The sequence below is a fragment of the Triturus cristatus genome, chromosome 5_1 (assembly GCF_964204655.1).
Source record: "Triturus cristatus chromosome 5_1, aTriCri1.1, whole genome shotgun sequence".
NCBI classification, from domain to species: Eukaryota; Metazoa; Chordata; class Amphibia; order Caudata; family Salamandridae; genus Triturus; species Triturus cristatus.
Window position 1 is genome coordinate 123,663,006 of NC_140587.1, and position 18,874 is coordinate 123,681,879.

The 18,874-nt window shown below is 44.1% G+C and overlaps 1 protein-coding gene across 1 annotated transcript in view; it reads right to left on the reverse strand.

Moving 5' to 3' along the window:
* LOC146830355 (uncharacterized) overlaps positions 1 to 18,874 on the reverse strand; it is a 485,325-nt gene that overhangs the window by 3,116 nt on the left and 463,335 nt on the right. The window contains exon 11 of the mRNA XM_085603720.1: positions 11,482 to 11,646. Coding sequence (XP_085459846.1) covers positions 11,528 to 11,646 — 119 coding nt within the window. The 3' untranslated portion in view covers positions 11,482 to 11,527. The remainder of the gene's footprint in view (positions 1 to 11,481; positions 11,647 to 18,874) is intronic.

An 18,874-nucleotide genomic window follows, 5' to 3' on the forward strand; every position in this document is an offset into this window, starting at 1 on the left:
AGCAGTGCGGTGAGGATGGGTGGGAAATCCAGGGTTATACATTGCCCAATGTAAAAATGAGGCACAACTTTAGCAAAGAAGGCTGCTCAAGTCTCAACACCTTTTTGTCTGGAAAAGAGGTGATGTAGGGCGGATGTCCCAACAGTGAGCTGAAGGAATTGCAATGAGGAGGTTAAGAGATGCAGCAAGCGGCTATGCATTGGGTCAACGGGCTTGCACATGAGAAATGTTAGGACACTGTGGTATCACAAATGGTTTAGGAGGAAACACGAGTTCAAGCCTTTGATAAACTTCATCACAATGTGATGCAAACAGGGGACTATTGGTCCAGCAAATGTTAAAAGTCAGAAAGGGCAGACAAATAACCTTTTATATAGTGCTCATTGTGAGGCCTTCATCGAGCCAAAGACGGGCCAAACAAAAAAAATCTGAAAGTTTTGATTGCAAGGGGCTTAACTTGCAGCTACACACTAAGCAACAAAGTATTTTAAAAATACAGTTTCTTATAATTGAAGTAAATTCCTCCATTTTGTGTCTTTTAGTCACCATTTTTTTCTGTTCTTTCAGTCTGTATCATCGGCACAAATGTACTTCTCAGCAGGCCTAAACAGGACATATTTGTTCTTGACAAATATGAATATTCCATCTGCAATAAGAAATGTTGACACATCAATTGAACTAAGAGCATATGTTTGTTCTTCACTTGCTGGCACGCAAGTAGTCCAGGGTGCAGTGCCTGTGCTCAATGACTCATTTGTTTGGCTTTCCTATTATGTTATGTTCCTGTATCCCATCTCCCGGCATAAACAGACTTTGTGGAAAGGCACCTGGCATGCGGATGACAAAAGCGCTCAATCTCCATACATGTAGATTGCATAAATTTGGGTGGAGGAGCATGCCCTGTTGCTGAGTAAGGAAGTCCTTCCGAAGTGGCAGTCTGACTAGAGGATAGGTATTTCATGCAAAGAAGCTCCAGTTACCACTCTCCTGGACTAATCTGAAGCTACTAGAAGGACTTGGGCACAGTCGTTCCTGATCTTTTTCAGACCTGGAAACAGGAGAGGCAGAGGTGAGAAAGCGTATAGGAGTCCCAAGTTCCATTTCAGCTGGAAAACTAACAAGTGTGCTTGATTCACTGGAACTTCAGACTCCACTCAGAACCCCCACATGCCACCTGGTGTCATCAACAAGGAAGATAAAGGAGTTGAAAGGGCCAACAAGCCTCAGACTGCTCCCACCGAGACAAAGGTCTAAGGTTGAAGTATCGGGATCATAGCCTGAATGTCCTGGACTTGTTGCAAAAGGGGGTAGGTCCTGAACTGAACTGTATGCAGGACAATTCCAATGAAGTGTCTAGGAAGGAGGCGGGTGCAACATCCACATCCAGATGACAGTTCACTGTCATCTGGATGTGGTCTACAACTGACTGTGGTTAGCCTACCTTCAACAGGCAGTCAATGAGGTAAGGTAAGAGAAAATGGCGAGTACAGCAAATCAAAAATGCACATGGACTACCTTGAACCACAGGTAGTGTCTGTGGGACTGCAGGCTGGATATGTAAAAAGCACCATTCAGTTGCTTTCACATATCCATGCTCTGGTTCAGGACAGGCAGGATCTGGGCCAGCATGAACCTTTTGAATTTATACTTTTTGTAGAAAAGCATTTACAGGTCAAAAACCTACAATGACTCATCCTTTTTCAGCACAAGGAAATAGCAAGAGCAGCAACCCTTTCACATTTTTGAATCTGAAAGTCTCTTGATTGTTCCTTTGGAAAGTAAAGGTCTGACCTACTGCACAGAATGGGTAGGTGTTCCTCTGAGATTTTCTCTAAAATGGGGGAAGATGTGAAAGAGCAGAAGGAAATGGTAGGGCATAGCCATCCAGAATGATTTGGAGAACCCACCTGTAAGATGTGATAGATTGCCACCCTGGGAGAAAGTGCTGGATCCTGCATCCCATAGGGTGGTTGTGTGCTAAAAATGGCAAGCTGGATGTCCTTGGTGGTTGTTGCTACAGTGAAAGGAGACTGAGATGGCTGGTGCCCATGTTGGGTTTCACAATATCTGCCAGATTGTCATCCACTGCCTTGAAAGTAAATGGGTTGAGTGTAGCAGTGGCTGGTGAAGGTGAAGTTACCTACACGCCAGTCCCCTAGCAGTAGAGTTCCTAAACTGGTGAAGAAACTGCTTGGCAGGAGTAAAAATAGCATGTCAGCGTGTCATGGCTCTACTTTGAAATGTTCCACGCAGAATCCATTTTAGTGCCAAAGAAGTGTGACCCTTTGAAAGGCATCTCTGTGAGAGAGGCCTGCACATCTCCAGAAAACCCTACGAAGCATATTCATACATGGTGGTGGAGCACCTCACTGATGCCACTCGAAACAATCAGTAATATCTTAGTCCACACAAATCATGTATGTGGCCACATCTTCACCATCCTGAATTGTATGAGCCAGTGAAGCCCTGGGGTCTTCAGGGACCGCTGGCAAGTTCTCACTGCTCATGTCACAAAGGACATGCGTATACTGGCCCAATAAGCAGACTGCATTGAATGATCTCAATGGTAGACTAGCCAAGTAGAATGTTTGTTTTACAAATGCCTCAATTATTTTAGACTCCCTATCCGGAGGAGTTGTGGGGAATGAATTGGGGTTACCCTTACTGGTTGAAGCCTGAACAACCAGACTCTCCAGAGTAGGTTGTTTAGTAAGAAAATCCGGATCGCCAGGTTCCGGTCTAACATCTGTCCACCTGCCTGGTTATCGGTGAATATCAGAGCTTTGACCAGGTGCTGGTCCAAGCTGTAGGACTTCCATAAGGACATTAGTCTTATTCTCAGTCTCAAGGTACAAGACCACGGCTGCTCATCAGACTACAACTGTAAACGATGAACTCTTGTCTGTTGGTGGTCCAAGTGGTAAATTAATTCCTGTATCGGGAGAACTATCAACCCCACTGGCCTCCTGTATGTCAATGTAATAGCAGGGCTGAAGCTTGTCTGCCTCTCGGCAATGCGAGAAAAAAGGAGCAGTCCCAGTAAGCCCCCAACATGACGTCTCTCAAGCTGTCCATTCGCTGCCCATCTCATACCAGCAGCTCAAGTGGATCGCCGCTGCACAACACATCTCAGACTGACGCCCATAACCTTCAGTGTCCTTCTCACATAGCGGACCTCAGGTGCAAGATCTCAGCATGGTCAGGGCACTCGATGGTCATGGGGCTCGCCCCAGCAGTCAGCTGCCAGGAGATGGGCCCAACCAGGTACTGCAGGGATGTGGCCATCCACCACACAGTGACATCCTGTCTACTCTGCAGGCCGTACCGCCAGCAGCAAGTAGGCCAAAGTGAGCACCAGGCCTTTCTGGCAGCCAGCAAGCGTGTGCAATCCCCACCAGCGGCGCCAGGGGACCAACGCACACCAACAGTCAGGCCGCGCCCTCCTGCTCTTAATGCGGGCCGCACTCTGCAGATCTCCTTCTGCTCACACGGGGCCCACCAATTGATCAGCTATCTGGGACCGTGCCCCTTGCCTCCACAGGGGCACTCCCACTGTTCCTCGCTCCGGTGTTTAGCCAAAATATCGAGTTTTAAATTTCGACCTACAATAATATCGTGTTTTTAATATCGTAGGTACAGAATATCGAAGTCAAGAATATCGATGGACAGAATATCGATCCCAAGGTAAGTAATATCGAAGTTAATAATATCGAAGTGCTTAATATCGATGTAAGTAATATCGTAAGTAAAAATTTCGATGTCAATAATATTGATATTTATTTAGTGTAATGTCATTTAATATGTATTTTATTTGTATGTTAAAGATTATTGTAATGTATTTTAATACATTTAAAAATAAATGTTTAGAGATTTATAATTATTTTACATTTAATTTAGCGTTTTAGTATCAGAGCGGGTTGTGGGTTTATAGGGGAATAGGGTGGGAAGTAATTTAATTATAATTAATGAATTAATATGTATTGTTTAATTGGTATTTATGATTAATTAATTGGTAATTAATTAATAATTGGCAATTAATTGTTAATTAATTATTAATTGTAAAATTATTTTATTAATTGGTTAATTATATACATTATAATTACTTTATTATTAATATGTATTTATTGTTATTAATTATTTGTTAATTAGTAATTAATTGGTGATTTAAGTTTATTAAGTGATTAATTGATAATTAAATTAATTATGTGAATTTTTATGTGTAGTGGGTTGTGGTTTATAGGGGAATAGGGTGGGAAGTAATGTAATTATAATTAATGAATTAATATGTATTGTTTAATTGGTATTTATGATTAATTAATTGGTAATCAATTAATAATTGGTAATTAATTTGATTAATAGATTAAATAATTTTTAATTAATTATTAATTGTAAAAATAATTTATTATTTGGTTAGTGATATAAATTATAATTAGTTTATTATTAATATTTATTTATTGTTATAGTTAATTAATTAATTGTTAATTAGTAATTAATTGGTGATTTAATTTTATTAAGTGATTAATTGATAATTAAAATTAATTATGTGAATTTTTATGTGTAGTGGGTTGTGGGTTTATAGGGGAATAGGGTTGGATGTAATTAAAATAAAATAAATAATGATATATTTTATTTATTTGTAATTATTATTAATTAATTGTTATTAGTTATTTAAATATAGTAAATATAAATAATTGATTATTGTATTTTATTTGTTGTTATTGCTAATTAATGTATTGTTAATTAATAATTAATAGGTGAATATTTGTAATTTCGTAGTTAATATGTATTAATTAGTGAATTAATAACTATATTAATTATAAAGAATGTATTATTAATTGTAAATAAGAGATGAATTGATATTTAAATCTATTGTGTATTTTGTATGTGTAGTGTGTTGTGTGTTAAAGGGGGAATAGTGTGGGATGTAATTTAAATTTATTTATTTAAATATTTATTTTACATAATTGGTATTTAATAATAATTATTTTTTTAAAACATTGTTAACATGCAATTTTTTTATAACAAATTATTGAATTGGTTATAATGTTCATAGAATCACTATGCTATCTAGTGCTTTCCCAACTGTTTTACTATCTGGAGTGGGAATAGTAATTTTTACCCCTACGCTATCCAGCGCTTTCCCTACTGTTGCACTCTCTGGAGTTGGAATAGTAATTTTTACCCCTACGCTATCCAGCGCTTTCCCTACTGTTGCACTCTTTGGAGTTGGAATAGTAATTTTTACCCCTACGCTATCCAACCTTTTCTCTACTGTTGCACTGTCTGGAGTGGGAATAGTGAATTTTACCCTTACGCTATCCAACACTTTCCCTACTATTGCACTCTCTGGAGTTGGAATAGTAATTTTTACCCTTACGCTATCCAACACTTTCCCTACTATTGCATTCTCTGGAGTGGGAATAGTAAATTTTACCCTTACGCTATCCAACACTTTCCCTACTATTGCACTCTCTGGAGTTGGAATAGTAATTTTTACCCCTACGCTATCCAACGTTTTCCCTACTGTTGCACTCTTTGGAGTTGGAATAGTTATTTTTACCACTACGCTATCCAACGTTTTCTATACTGTTGCACTCTCTGGAGTGGGAATAGTAAATTTTACCCTTACGCTATCCAACACTTTCCCTACTATTGCACTCTCTGGAGTGGGAATAGTAGATTTTACCCTTACGCTATCCAACACTTTCCCTACTATTGCACTCTCTGGAGTTGGAATAGTAATTTTTACCCCTACGCTATCCAACGTTTTCCCTACTGTTGCACTCTTTGGAGTTGGAATAGGTATTTGTACCCCTACGCTATCCAACGTTTTCCCTACTGTTGCTCTGTCTGGAGTGGGAATAGTAATTTTTACCCCTACGCTATCCAACCTTTTCTCTACTGTTGCACTGTCTGGAGTGGGAATAGTGAATTTTACCCTTACGCTATCCAACACTTTCCCTACTATTGCACTCTCTGGAGTTGGAATAGTAATTTTTACCCTTACGCTATCCAACACTTTCCCTACTATTGCATTCTCTGGAGTGGGAATAGTAACTTTTACCCTTACGCTATCCAACACTTTCCCTACTATTGCACTCTCTGGAGTTGGAATAGTAATTTTTACCCCTACGCTATCCAACGTTTTCCCTACTGTTGCACTCTTTGGAGTTGGAATAGTTATTTTTACCACTACGCTATCCAACGTTTTCTATACTGTTGCACTCTCTGGAGTGGGAATAGTAAATTTTACCCTTACGCTATCCAACACTTTCCCTACTATTGCACTCTCTGGAGTGGGAATAGTAGATTTTACCCTTACGCTATCCAACACTTTCCCTACTATTGCACTCTCTGGAGTTGGAATAGTAATTTTTACCCCTACGCTATCCAACGTTTTCCCTACTGTTGCACTCTTTGGAGTTGGAATAGGTATTTGTACCCCTACGCTATCCAACGTTTTCCCTACTGTTGCTCTGTCTGGAGTGGGAATAGTAATTTTTACCCTTACGCTATCCAACACTTTCCCTACTATTGCACTCTCTGGAGTGGGAATAGTAATTTTTACCATTACGCTATCCAACACTTTCCCTACTATTGCACTCTCTGGAGTTGGAATAGTAATTTTTACCCCTACGCTATCCAACGCTTTCCCTACTGTTGCACTCTTTGGAGTTGGAATAGTAATTTTTACCCCTACGCTATCCAATGTTTTCCCTACTGTTGCACTCTCGGGAGTTGGAATAGTTATTTTTACCCCTACGCTATCCAACATTTTCCTTACTGTTGTTTTTGTTGAAGTTGGACTAGTAGTTTTATTGTGTCTGATATTAAATATGTTTTGTAATATTTTAGCTATTGTAATATATAATTAATAATGCAAATTATTCAAATTAAAATTATTGATTATTATTTGCTATATGTAATTATTTAATATTTATTAATGTTATTGTTTTATGTGTATGGATGTATTGGTAATTTAAATAAATATTTAATAATTTATATGTTACAGAAATTATTATTAAAAGTAATTATTAAGTAAGTGTATATATTATATATTATATATATATGTTTCATTAAAGTTTCATTTAATTATATATATTTATTATACATTTTACATATTATACAATATATTTAATTATGTTTCTTTGATTTATAAGTATTATTTGGTTTATTTTACATATATTTTTAAACTAAAAAAAAAACGATATTTTTGAATTACGATATTTTTGACATCGATATTAAATTATCGATATTTTTGTACTTACCATGTTGTAGATAGGATGTCGATATTCTTGACCACGATATTTTTGTTGCGATATTTTTGTAGGTCGAATTTTTGTCTTTCGAAATTATGTCATACAATCCCTTGCTCCACCTGCTGTGTCATCGTGGGATGTGCTTCAGCAGTCACTGAGACAGGCTGCTGCCATCTTGCCGGCAGTCAGCTACGTGGTTCCAGCCTGTTTGTCAGCACGGGCCTAGGTCAGCAAAACCTCTTCTTTCTGGCCATCGGGGGGTAAGGGCAAGGTGTCATATACTGCCGCAACCCCCTCAGAGGGTGAGAGCAAAAGCAGGTGCCAGGATGGTGCCAGATGGGAGTTCCGCAAGCCTCATCCTACTCCATTGGTGTCACGCCCCCCAAGGAAGATCATTTTTGGGCAATGTATAGCGTAGCCTTGGACAATCCATATGGATACAGTCCTTTTCTGGATTACTTTTCACTGCTGCGTGCCAGTGAACCCAACATACTACTGATTACGTACACAGTATTTCCTAATCCTATCAATGATCAAGACATGTCTTGGGACCAATCAGTGCTTTCTAGCCTCGTTTTTAGATGCATGTGGAGAAAAAACATAGTGAGAATGATGCACTATCCCATCTGAAAAAGGAACACCACTTTCAGGGTACAGGACACACAAGTTCTAAATACCGATTTCTCAGGGAAGATGGTAAAACAATTAGGCTCAACCGACAAAGCCAGCAGTTCGCTGATGCGATAAGCAAAAGTAACTGCAATGAAAAACACGGTCTCCAAGGCCAAGAGTCTCAGACAACAACTATGAAGAGGCTCAAAAGGATCACACATCAAGGACATTAGAACCCAATTATGGTCAAACTGTGGCATACTCAATGGAGCAGTGGAAACATATGAAAGCCCACTCAAGAAGAGGATCACAACAAATGATTTGAAGAATGGTAAATGAAGAAAGACTGAAATGGCCGATAAGTAACCCTTAACAGTGGCCACAGCAAAACCTTGCTGCACCAAAGATGATTAGAACAATAAAAATCAGATCTAGCCATTAGAGGGTCTCCCTGCTGTAACAGATTTGACACTACAGTGAGCTCTTGAGGGGTCAAGGAAAACAGCTAGCCATCATCCGCTAGACATCATCCGCTATCAAAGGTCCTGAGCAGCACTGCATCTTGTCCAAAAGGTTTGCTGAGTGCCCGGCCTACTGCAGCTTAAGATTCAGCTGAAGGGCCAGCATGTGCTAATGGACACTGCGCACCAGCAGAGAAGGGTGCATGATGCCAAGAGCCCAAGAAGCCTCAAAACTATCAAGAACAGAACTCCAGCTTGTGTCTGTAAATTCAGGATCATAACCTGAATGTCCCAGTCTTGATGTGGAAGAAAGTTCTTCAGGATGAACATGTCTAGAACGACACAGATAAAGGAAATCTCTGCACAGGCCAGAGGTGGCTTTAGGACTTGTTGGAGAACTCCAGGGAGGATATTAATGGCACTTAGGCCTGTAGGTTTTTCTTAAACTAGCTGAGGTGAGCCCATCTTCAGCAGCCAATTTCTGAGGGGAAGTAAAATGTTTATCCCCAACCTGTAAATAAATGTTGCAACCAGTGACATGAGCTTTGTAAAAACCTGAAAGGCTGATGAGGCTGAAGGCCCATACAGTTAACTGGAAGTGGCCTGAATCCTTCACAAATCAGAGGGACCTCCAGGAATACTGCAGGACAGGCACATAAAAGCATGCACCATGAAGGTCCAGGTACACAATACAGATCTCAGAGGGCAAGGCTACCAGAACCTGAGTGTCATTTTTTTAAATGTCTCCTTTTAAAGGAAATCTATCAATAACTGGAATTTCACAATCCATCTCAGTCTCTCTTCTTTATTGGTGGCCAGAAAATACCATCTATAGCAACCTAGCCCTCTCTCCACCTTGTATGTTTGATTGCCTCTTTGGCAAGCAACAACAGCACTTTTAGCAAGAGTTTAATTACCCCTTAGGAAAGCAGGATCAGCACTTCTTTAGACAGAATAGTGACTAGGAAAGGAATTTCCATAAATGGAATGGCATACCAAACCTGACAAACAGAAGGACTGGCAAAATAGTCAAACTTGAAAATCTGAATGACATGATGAAGAACCAGTAGGTGCTTCATGCAAGCAGTGCTGGAGTGCATGCAGTGCTATAGTATGACGCCTACTGGCTTCGATGAATGGCTTAAAGGTGAACTATAGAGAATCGACAGCGGTGCCTGAAGAACAGGAGGCTGAAGAGTGCTGCTACTGTTGACTTCATCCTTAAACATTATCCTTGCTCCTGCCACCATGAAACGGCTGTATGGGTTGCTGTACAGGCTTAGAGAATTGTCGCTGGAGATATGCAAGACCTCATGAGTATCCTCTGAATTTTCTGTTCTGCTTATAGAACTGGCAAGTGGGAGAAAGTAACCTCAGTGAATAGGCAGTAGCTTCACTGTCTGAAAACCTCTGTAAGGCTGCATTAGCTGTCACACCAAAAAGGTGTGATCCATCAAAGCGTATGTCCATCAAAGAGACCTGCACATCCCCAGAGAAGCCAGTGGAGCCAATCCAAGCATGTATCCAGATAATGAAACTGGTGACCATTGTTTGGGCAACAGAATCTGCAGTGTTCAATCCAGAAGGTAGAACACACTTTGCAGCATTTTGTCTATTTTGTACAGTGTGAACAAGTGCATTGCACATATCCTCTGGCCGGTTTGGAAACTCCTCTGAAGCCTATCCCAAAGAGCATGTGTGTGTAACAACCCAGGAAGCAAACTGCATTCAAGGAACACAATCCCAAGCTGGTAGAACACTTATCCTGAGGAGTTGCCAGAAACCTAGGGTTAACTTGTAATGGTATCTGAGAACTTGCAATGTGATGACTCGCTGTTGGATCCAAGAATGGTTTCAACCAAGCTTCAAAGATGGGGTCAGTCAGTGCTTCACTGAAAAGCAACAAGGGCTCAGAAGTAAACGGCCCAGGTTGTGAAATCTTAGTAAGAAGGTTAGCCTTATTCACCTCATTAGAAAGTGGTAATTTCAGGACTTCTGTAGCCCTGCCAAACACTACCGCAAAAGAGGCCCTTTCCTTTAAAGGTCTTTGAAAAGGAATCCAAGCCACTGGCATTTTGCAGGTCTAGATAAAGGAAGAAATGTGCATAGTGAGGAGGGAGCAAATGATCTGCCTCCTCATTGTCATCCTCATCATGTAGAACATGGTGTAGGCCTTTAATGGAGTCTGAATCTGATCCAAAAATGCCCTCCATTCTCCAGAAATAGTGATGCCTAGGCATACGAAGAGGAGGAAAGCCTAGTCAGCGTGACCCATAGCTTTTGTGATAATAGTGTATCTTGATACAGAATAACCTCTTGCTGAGGATAATTCCTGATCTGGAACCTGTACCGCTGAAGAGTCTGGCCATCTGGATATTGATGAGATTCAGGTGTGCTTCTCTTGCAACTTGATTTCAGTTTTATCTACTTTATGAAGTTATGGAGGGGACCTCAATTGAGAACTGCCTTGCTTCCTGGATTCTGCAGAGCTTAGCTTCTTGTTGCCTGATGGCCTTTGGTTGCATCAGGAAACATCTGTCCCAGGACCTGAAGCCATGCTTAGGCCTAAGACACCATGATTAGAAATCATGCAGGCCCTTCATAGATATTTGTTTTCAACACACACTGCATGGATTGATTTCTGTTCTTTTTGAAGCAACATCATTACACACTAACAAGAATCAATATCTCCTAAATTTGGTCAAAAATAGCAATCCATAGAGTGGAAATGTTATTATAAGAGTTTTTGGATCCAGTCTGGGGTATGGGAAGATTTTCAGGGTAAAAAAGCATCTTTCAGAAAAATATATCTATTTTGCAGTATTACAAACAGACTTCTAATGTTTCAAGATCACCCTACACACCAGTAAAATTGTTGATTTGATAGGGTCTCTCAAAATATACATATTTTTCTTATATCAAATGAGGAACCAGAATGCAGTTTAACTGACCGAGTAATGCTATACCTACCACATAGACCATCATAACATTTGATCCACCCACCTCACATATATACTTTTCAATCTGTCTTCGTGATCTAATTCTCATATTCTTGATAATCCTAACCACATTGTCACAGAAATAATTACCAGGCAAACATGTTCCCTAGCCCTTCATTCAAATGTGAGATTGGCCAACAATTTGCTTACCTTCAATGTCCCGCTCTGAGCAGGTGGGCGCAGACTCCTGTGCGGTTTATTTGATGGACAGCTTTGATGGTTTGTTACACAGGGAGGTCGTGCAGCATAAAGTGTACACAACAGGACCATATTGGGCTGTGCAGGTCTTAACACACCGGGCAGTAGCTACAACACCTTAGAAATCATAATAAAAAAGAAAGGATGTTCTGAAGGTAATTTCACAATGTTATATAACAGATATTGGAATTTGCATTCCAAGCACTAACGGACATACACATTTCTTTATGGACAGCCAGACAACTGAAAATGCCCACTCCAGTAAATGCCCACTCTCTACTCCCAAGCCTTTCTTTCTACCATGGTTTAAGCCAATGTGTGCATTGTTTGGAGCCGTTTCGTGGTTCCGGTCTCAGAAGAAAAGACACTAGCCTTTTCTTCCTCAATTATGTGACTACAGCAAGTATCGACCTACAAATGCAAAAGTGTAATACCCATGGTTTTGACCAACGTGTCAGTGCTCTTCTTTCTCCCCCTACAACTTTCACATAAAGTGCATGGACAATCAGACATCATCATCACTTACAGGACATGAAAGGAATGGTTTCTTACCTGTAATCCTAGTTCTCCTTCAGGAAATCCCCACTGAAATCATAAGCACTAAATAATCCCACCCAGATGCAGGATCCCAGAGCACTTCTTCGAAAGCCGTATTTAGAATAGCATCTTTGCCTTACTTCAGAAAGGCCAGTAGGTACATGTGACACAAATCGACAAGTTATTTTCCTTCGGTAACGCCTTATGTGGAAGAGACTTAATCAAACCACAGATTCCTTACATTAGAATATCCCTGGCGCTCAGACTCAATTCAGAGACTTTTGCTAAAGTCGTCCCTTTTGCGCCTGTAGATGGCATTGATCGGCTTCGCATGACATCGGATTCGTAAGAACCAGAAGTGACGTCCTCATGACCTACATAGGTGACCCCTAGGTGCGCTGACGTCAGTTACTTTTTATGACTTTCCATGCCAGGAACACAGAGCTAGGAAATGCACTGACAGTGGTGTATATAGAACTAGGGCCCGGGAAAGGATCAGCCATGACCTGGAAACCCTGTCTGCAGTGCGGTGAGGATGGGTGGGTCTGTAAGGAATCTACAGCTAGATTATGTCTATACCAGATACGGTGTTACAGAAGGTAAATAACTTGTCTATCTGATAAAGAAATCTAGCAGCACACTCCTTACCTTAGAATAGATAACCCATCAATATGATTCCCACAGGAGGGACTGTGGACAAGGTTAGGACAGGAAGACACACAGACTGCCAACAGGCCTCACCGAACATAACCCGGCCTGTTCTCCTGCCTCCGCTACCACCGGACCTTCACCATCACCCAGACCCTCAAAACCACCAACACCAGCACCGATGACACCCTCAGCTGCATCCTCCTCAACGTGCGCTCTGTACACAAACACGCCGTGGAAATCTGGAACCTACTGGACTCTCTCTTGCCCAACGTCGCCTTCTTCACAGACACCTGGACTAACGCCGCCTTCGCCCCCGACATCAACACCGCCATCCCGGACTGCTACAAGATCGAGAGGAAGGACCGCCCCAACCACCCGGGAGGCCTTGCCATAGCCCACAAAAGCACCCTCCGCCTCTCCACCTCCAGTGAAACCTTCCCCTCCACCGAACACCTGCATTTCCGGATCAAGACCAGCCCTAAGACCACACTCCGTGGGACACTCATCTACAGACTCCCGGCCCCCGGCCCCCCTTCACCACCGCCATCACCGACTTCGACGCACCCCACGCCATCACATCAACAAGCTACATACTCACTGGTGATCTCAACTTCCACCTTGACAACCCCAGTGACCCCAACTCCAGCATCCTTCGTGACAATCTCGCCAACATTGGACTAAACCAACTCGTCAACACACCGACACACAGGGCAGGGCACACCCTCGACCCCATCTTCGCTGCCGGAAACAGCGTCCACTTCAGACACACAACGCAACCACCTTGGACTGACCACCACTGCATCCACTTCACAGTCAATAAACCCAAAGCACTTAAACAGCCCCACGCCCGCCTCGAAGGAACTGGAGCAATGTCATCGATGAGCAACTGAACTCCACCCTCTCCCGAGACAACCACACCTGGGCATCCGACGTAAACACCGCCAGGGAACTCCACACATGGATCTCCAACTGTGCAGACAAGCTCGCCCCGCTACGCAACCCCGGCAAACAATGCCCCAGACAAACCGCTTGGTTCACCACCGACCTCCAAGAGGCCAGGAGCAGCTGCAGACGCCTGGAAAAGAACTGGAGGAATACCAAGACAACCGACAGCTACTCCACCTACAAGGACGCCGTAATGGACTACCACAACCAAATCAGAACGACCAAAAGGAACTTCATCCACAACAAAATCCTCACCAACTCCAAGGAACTCTTCAACGTCATCCAGGAATTCACCAACCAACGCAGCGAAGCCACAGATATCACCCCGTCCCAAGACCTCTGCGACAAGCTCGGAACCTACTTTCACCTCAGATCAGAACACTCTACGACAACTTCACCGACCACCCACAAGACACCTCAGCCAAGTAAACGACTTACGAGGGGAAGTTTTGGGTGTTCTACGTCATACCGAGTTCCAGATGAAGGCCCAGATTTGGGAGTTCAGATCTCTAAAAAGGACGCAGTTATTCATAGGAGAAGTGTGTTAAAATAATACAGCAGGTGAGGGAGTGCTATCATTTTAAGAAGGGCAATTCTGCCAGCCACCAAGAGCAGCAGAGTCTGCCAGAAATCCATGATGCTCTCAGTCCTTGTAGGGCTCTCCCTATGTTGCCTTTCTAGATATCCGGACAGGTATGGTATATATGGAATCCTAGGCATGGTATGCAGTTAGGCTCCCATTGTAAGCATGCTAATTCCCCTGGATGGCATCCTGTAGGGGTCACAGGGAAAAGTAGAGACCTCTCCCAGCTCACCTTTAGTCCTGATATGGAGCCTAACCTCTCTAGCAGCGTGTGGGATCCCGTCAAATCTTCCTCCATCCCCTCCAGGAAAAGCAACAGGTCATCAGCGTAGAGTGCTATGAGGTGGTGGCATTTCGGGCCTGCAGTCCTCTGTAGGACTGCCCTGGTCTTGCTGTGACTGCAAGTGGTTCTGCAGCCTGGTCGAAAAGCAATGGGGAGAGCGGGCCGCCCTGTATGGTGCCATGCCCTACTGGCCACCTTTGTGAAGTAATTCTCCCAGTCCGCACTCAAGCTGTAGGTCTAATATATAGAAGTTTGTTCCGTTTATTAAATCCCTCCCCTAGCCCCATGCGTGCCATAGCTTCATACAAGTAGGACCCTTCGAGGCTGCCAAGAGCTTTTTCTATGTCCACCGCTAGTACCACTGCCATTTCTGGGGCGTCCCTGTTAATTAATCCAGCCTGGTCTTTATGCACCAGAGTAGTCATAAAATGCAAAAGACGGATAGCGAGTATTTGGCTCAGGATTTTATAATCTATATTTAGCATTGACAGCATGCGGTATGCCGATTTGTCATGGGCCGGTTTATTTGGTTTTAAAACAGGGACTATAACGGCCTCTCTAGCAGAATCTGGTAGGCAGCTTTTGTTGCCAACCGCCTCGTAGAGCGTAACCAAGTGAGGGACTAACTCTGCCGAATATGTGGAGTAAAACTCCGCCTGGAGCCGGTCTGTGCCCGGTGTTTTATTCAACGCTATCTGTTTGATAGTGCCTACTATCTCTTGGGAAGTTACATCTTCTCCTAGAGCATCTGCCTCTTCCTCCGTGACCTGCAGGATTTGTAGGCTGGCCATCCAAGCTTGTGCTTCCTGCCGGTGGTTGGCAGTGGGGCTCGCATAGAGGGCTAAATAATAGCCTGCAAATGTGACGTTGATCTTCTCCGGCGAATATACTCAGGAGCTCTCTCCATCGCCGAGTTCTAGAAGGGGGAGCTCCGCTTGTCGGGTTGGCCAGCCATGCCAGTAGCACACCCATTTTGTCTCGTTCAGCATGGGTCTTGTCAGTTTACATACGATAATCAAAACATTGGAGCCTCTCTTCTTGCGTTGCCATCTCCTCCTTTGCTGCTAACAGTTCACGCTGAAGCTCGGTAGCTTCCGGTCGTTTGGTTTCGATGATGCATTTCGATGATGCATAGCCGAGCCTCAGCACCCTCTATATCTTTTAAAAGAGTCTGTCTGATCCCTTTGGACTCAGCAATGCAATAACCTCTCATCACAACTTTGAAGGCATCCCATTCAATTTGGGGGCTGGGGGCAGATCCAGCATTGTCAGCAAAGTATTGAGTGATTTTGGTCCCAATAGTCTCGCGGAAAACCTCGTTCTCCAGGGATTCAGCCTTAAGTTTCCATCTAGGGATGGAAGGTCTGGGGCATGCCCACTGTAGTCGGAGTAATACCGGGTTATAGTCCGAAATGGTGCGGGAGCGGTATTCAATCTCTTTAGTTAAGTTATGGAGATCAGGGGTAGAGACGTGTAGGTCATGAAGACTTGAAAAATAGGAGTAATCCCAGCAGATGCAGGCTTCTCCAGGAGTCCACCAGGCCCCATTGAGGCTGCCAGTCAGAAAATACTTTGGCCATGTGGGTCGTCTGAAGTCCCGCAGCGTGGGTGCGAGCAATCCAGTATGGTGTTAAAGACGCAATTAAAATCGCCTCCTATGAGTGTTGTTGTTAGGCATGTAGCCAGGCAGATGGTCAAAAAAGGTACCCTTGTCTGTATTGGGATCATATATGCGCACCAGTGTTACCTTGATGCAATCTAATCCACCTTTTATGGCCACATACCTACCCTCAGTATCGATCATGGTGTCTGTGAGTTGGAATGGGACCCCTGCTTATATATAAGTGTTCCTCTGGCATATGCAGAGTATGTGGTTAAGTACGCTTGGCCTTGCCATCACTTTTTCAGTACCTGGCCTTTTTAGGTCTCGCCTGACCCAGCGCATGCGCTGGTCTGGCGAGACTTATTGAGAGGGCTCCAAAAAGTGCTACCAGGCCAGCCTAGAGCTACAGTGCATGTGGGCGGGCGCACGTTCCACGCTTTACCGCGATAACTTTCACTTTCGCGGCTGCACCACCGCTTTGATGTTTGATCGCGATCACTTTCGCGGCCGCACGGCCGCTTGGCATAGCCAATAGGTCTCGCTTTTGGGACCTTATAAGTATTTAGTTATGCAACTTTTGCATGGCTAAACACTTATAAGGTCCCAAAGGCGAGACCTATTGGCTATGCAAATGCTTGTTTAGTGGTGTGGTGTGTCTCCTGCAGGAGCACGATGTGCGTTCCCCTTCTATGTAGGTAAAGAAACACTTTTTACCTTTTCGCCATGGTATGCATTCCCCTGACATTCCATGTCATACATTTATATCTTAGGTCATTAGCCATGCGCGGTGTCTGTGTGAAGTAAAGCCTCCCATCACTCTATAGCTGCGATCCTGCTCACCCCTCCCATTGTGTTCCCACCTGCTTCGTGTGTATCTTATGTGTGACTCACTAAACCCCAACTGTAACGGCATCAGCCAAGAACCCCAACTCCCCCTCCCTAGGGCCAGCAGCAACAGGCCACTTGCCCAAACCATATTAGTGTTCAGTAACATTCAGAGCGTCTATAGCACTCTGCGATGTAGGGGGGTGCCATGCTTCTTCCCCAGGCATCTAAGCCCCGATCCAGCATAATTGGGAATTACTGAGGAGCCTACCCTTAAAGTACCTATTCAAATATCATCCCAGACTATGTGGATGGAAGGGCAGTAGCGTCCTGGGCTGCAAATCAGCTCAATAAGCCAGCAGGAGGATACATGATATAGAGTTTATCATCTGCAGTGAGTGGTATGATCTTGGGCATCTCCAGTCTTGATGTCCTAGAGGTATGAGATTCTAGTTCTGACTCAGAGTCCTGAGGAAGCAGCTCCTGCTCTGCTATATCCTGCTCTGGCTGTCCCCTGCTTATTTGGGCTACTACTTCCATCGCTCTTTGCCGTCCCAGTTGAGCCTCAGCCTGAGACGGCAGTGTTACTTGCTGCCGGTGACGTGCACATCTGGGATTCCTGCGCGGGCGCTACTGGAATTCTAGCCAGTTCCACCCTTCTTGCGGGGTTCTGAAAGAACCGCACTCCGTCTGGAGACACCACTCCCAGCTACGCCGTTGGACCTCCTTTGAGAAGTCCAGGAAGACCTACACCATTACATTAGATACCTTCAGCTCCCCTTTCTTACGTTCCATTACTAGGATGGAGTGCCGACCCTATAATGCAGGAGCTGTGCAATCATGGGCCGGGGGGAAGCTCCTGGTGGTGGAGGTCTGGCTGGGACTCAATGCGCTCTGTCATGGGGCGAAGAAAGCCGAGAGGCCCTCGTGGGCCGCACTGGTGCGCAACCACTGCACCAGGTATTGCACTGTGTTTGCTCCTTCGATTTTCTACGGGAGGCCTGTGATCCGAATGATATTGCGGCAGGAGTAGTTTTCAGCCTCTTCTACGTTTGTCTCAAGTGTCCAACCTTAGCCTCTGCAGCCTGCAGGTGCTTCTTCATTGTGGCCATAGCTGGGGAGAGATCCACTAATGCGCGCTCATTGCTGGTCACCTTCTCCGCCAGCTTTCTGTGGTCATCTTTCAGCAGGTTGAGATCCATGCAGACTGTATCAATTTTGAGTTCCAGGGCCTCTCTAGAGTCCATGATTGCCTGAAGTATATCTTGGAGTGTGGGTGCCAGGCCAGGCTCCGCAGTTGTTGGCGTTGTTGTTTCTAATGTCGCAGGAGTCGCTGTCTCAGATTGGTCGAAGTCTTTTTATTTGGAAGGCTTGCCCATTGTTTGAGGCTTCAGCTTCAGCTTCAGGTAAGTACTCTGGTAGGAGGCTGTCACGTCGAGCGCATGTCCCCTACTCTGCTAATACTTCCTAGGGACTAGGTCTGCCCAACATCGTAGAGGCTGGACATGTAGTAGTAGGGGGGGGGGGTTTGTTTAAAGGCAACGCAGGGTGCCGGGCGCCTTGAGGTAGGGCTTGCTCTGCTTCCCATGTGCGATGTTGTTTGCCACCACTACTCGTGCCACCCACCAGGTCTTCCTCAGGTCTGCTCTTGTAATAGCCGGTCACTTGTGGAGCCCGGATAGCTGCCTGTTACTTTTATCACACAGGGGCACCCTGTGACCTCGCAGCTGGCTAGAATGACATTTCACCGTATTCACTTTTCCCTCCAATTTTCCGACTCCCACAGATCAGGGGTAGCCCAGTTCTCCGATCTTCCCCTCTTTCAGGGCAACAGAAAGGTAGGCTCCGCACTCCCCATCCGGGTAGTTCAGTACGTCTGCGCAGGCCCGCTCGTGCTCAAATACCAGTTCTGTTCCCA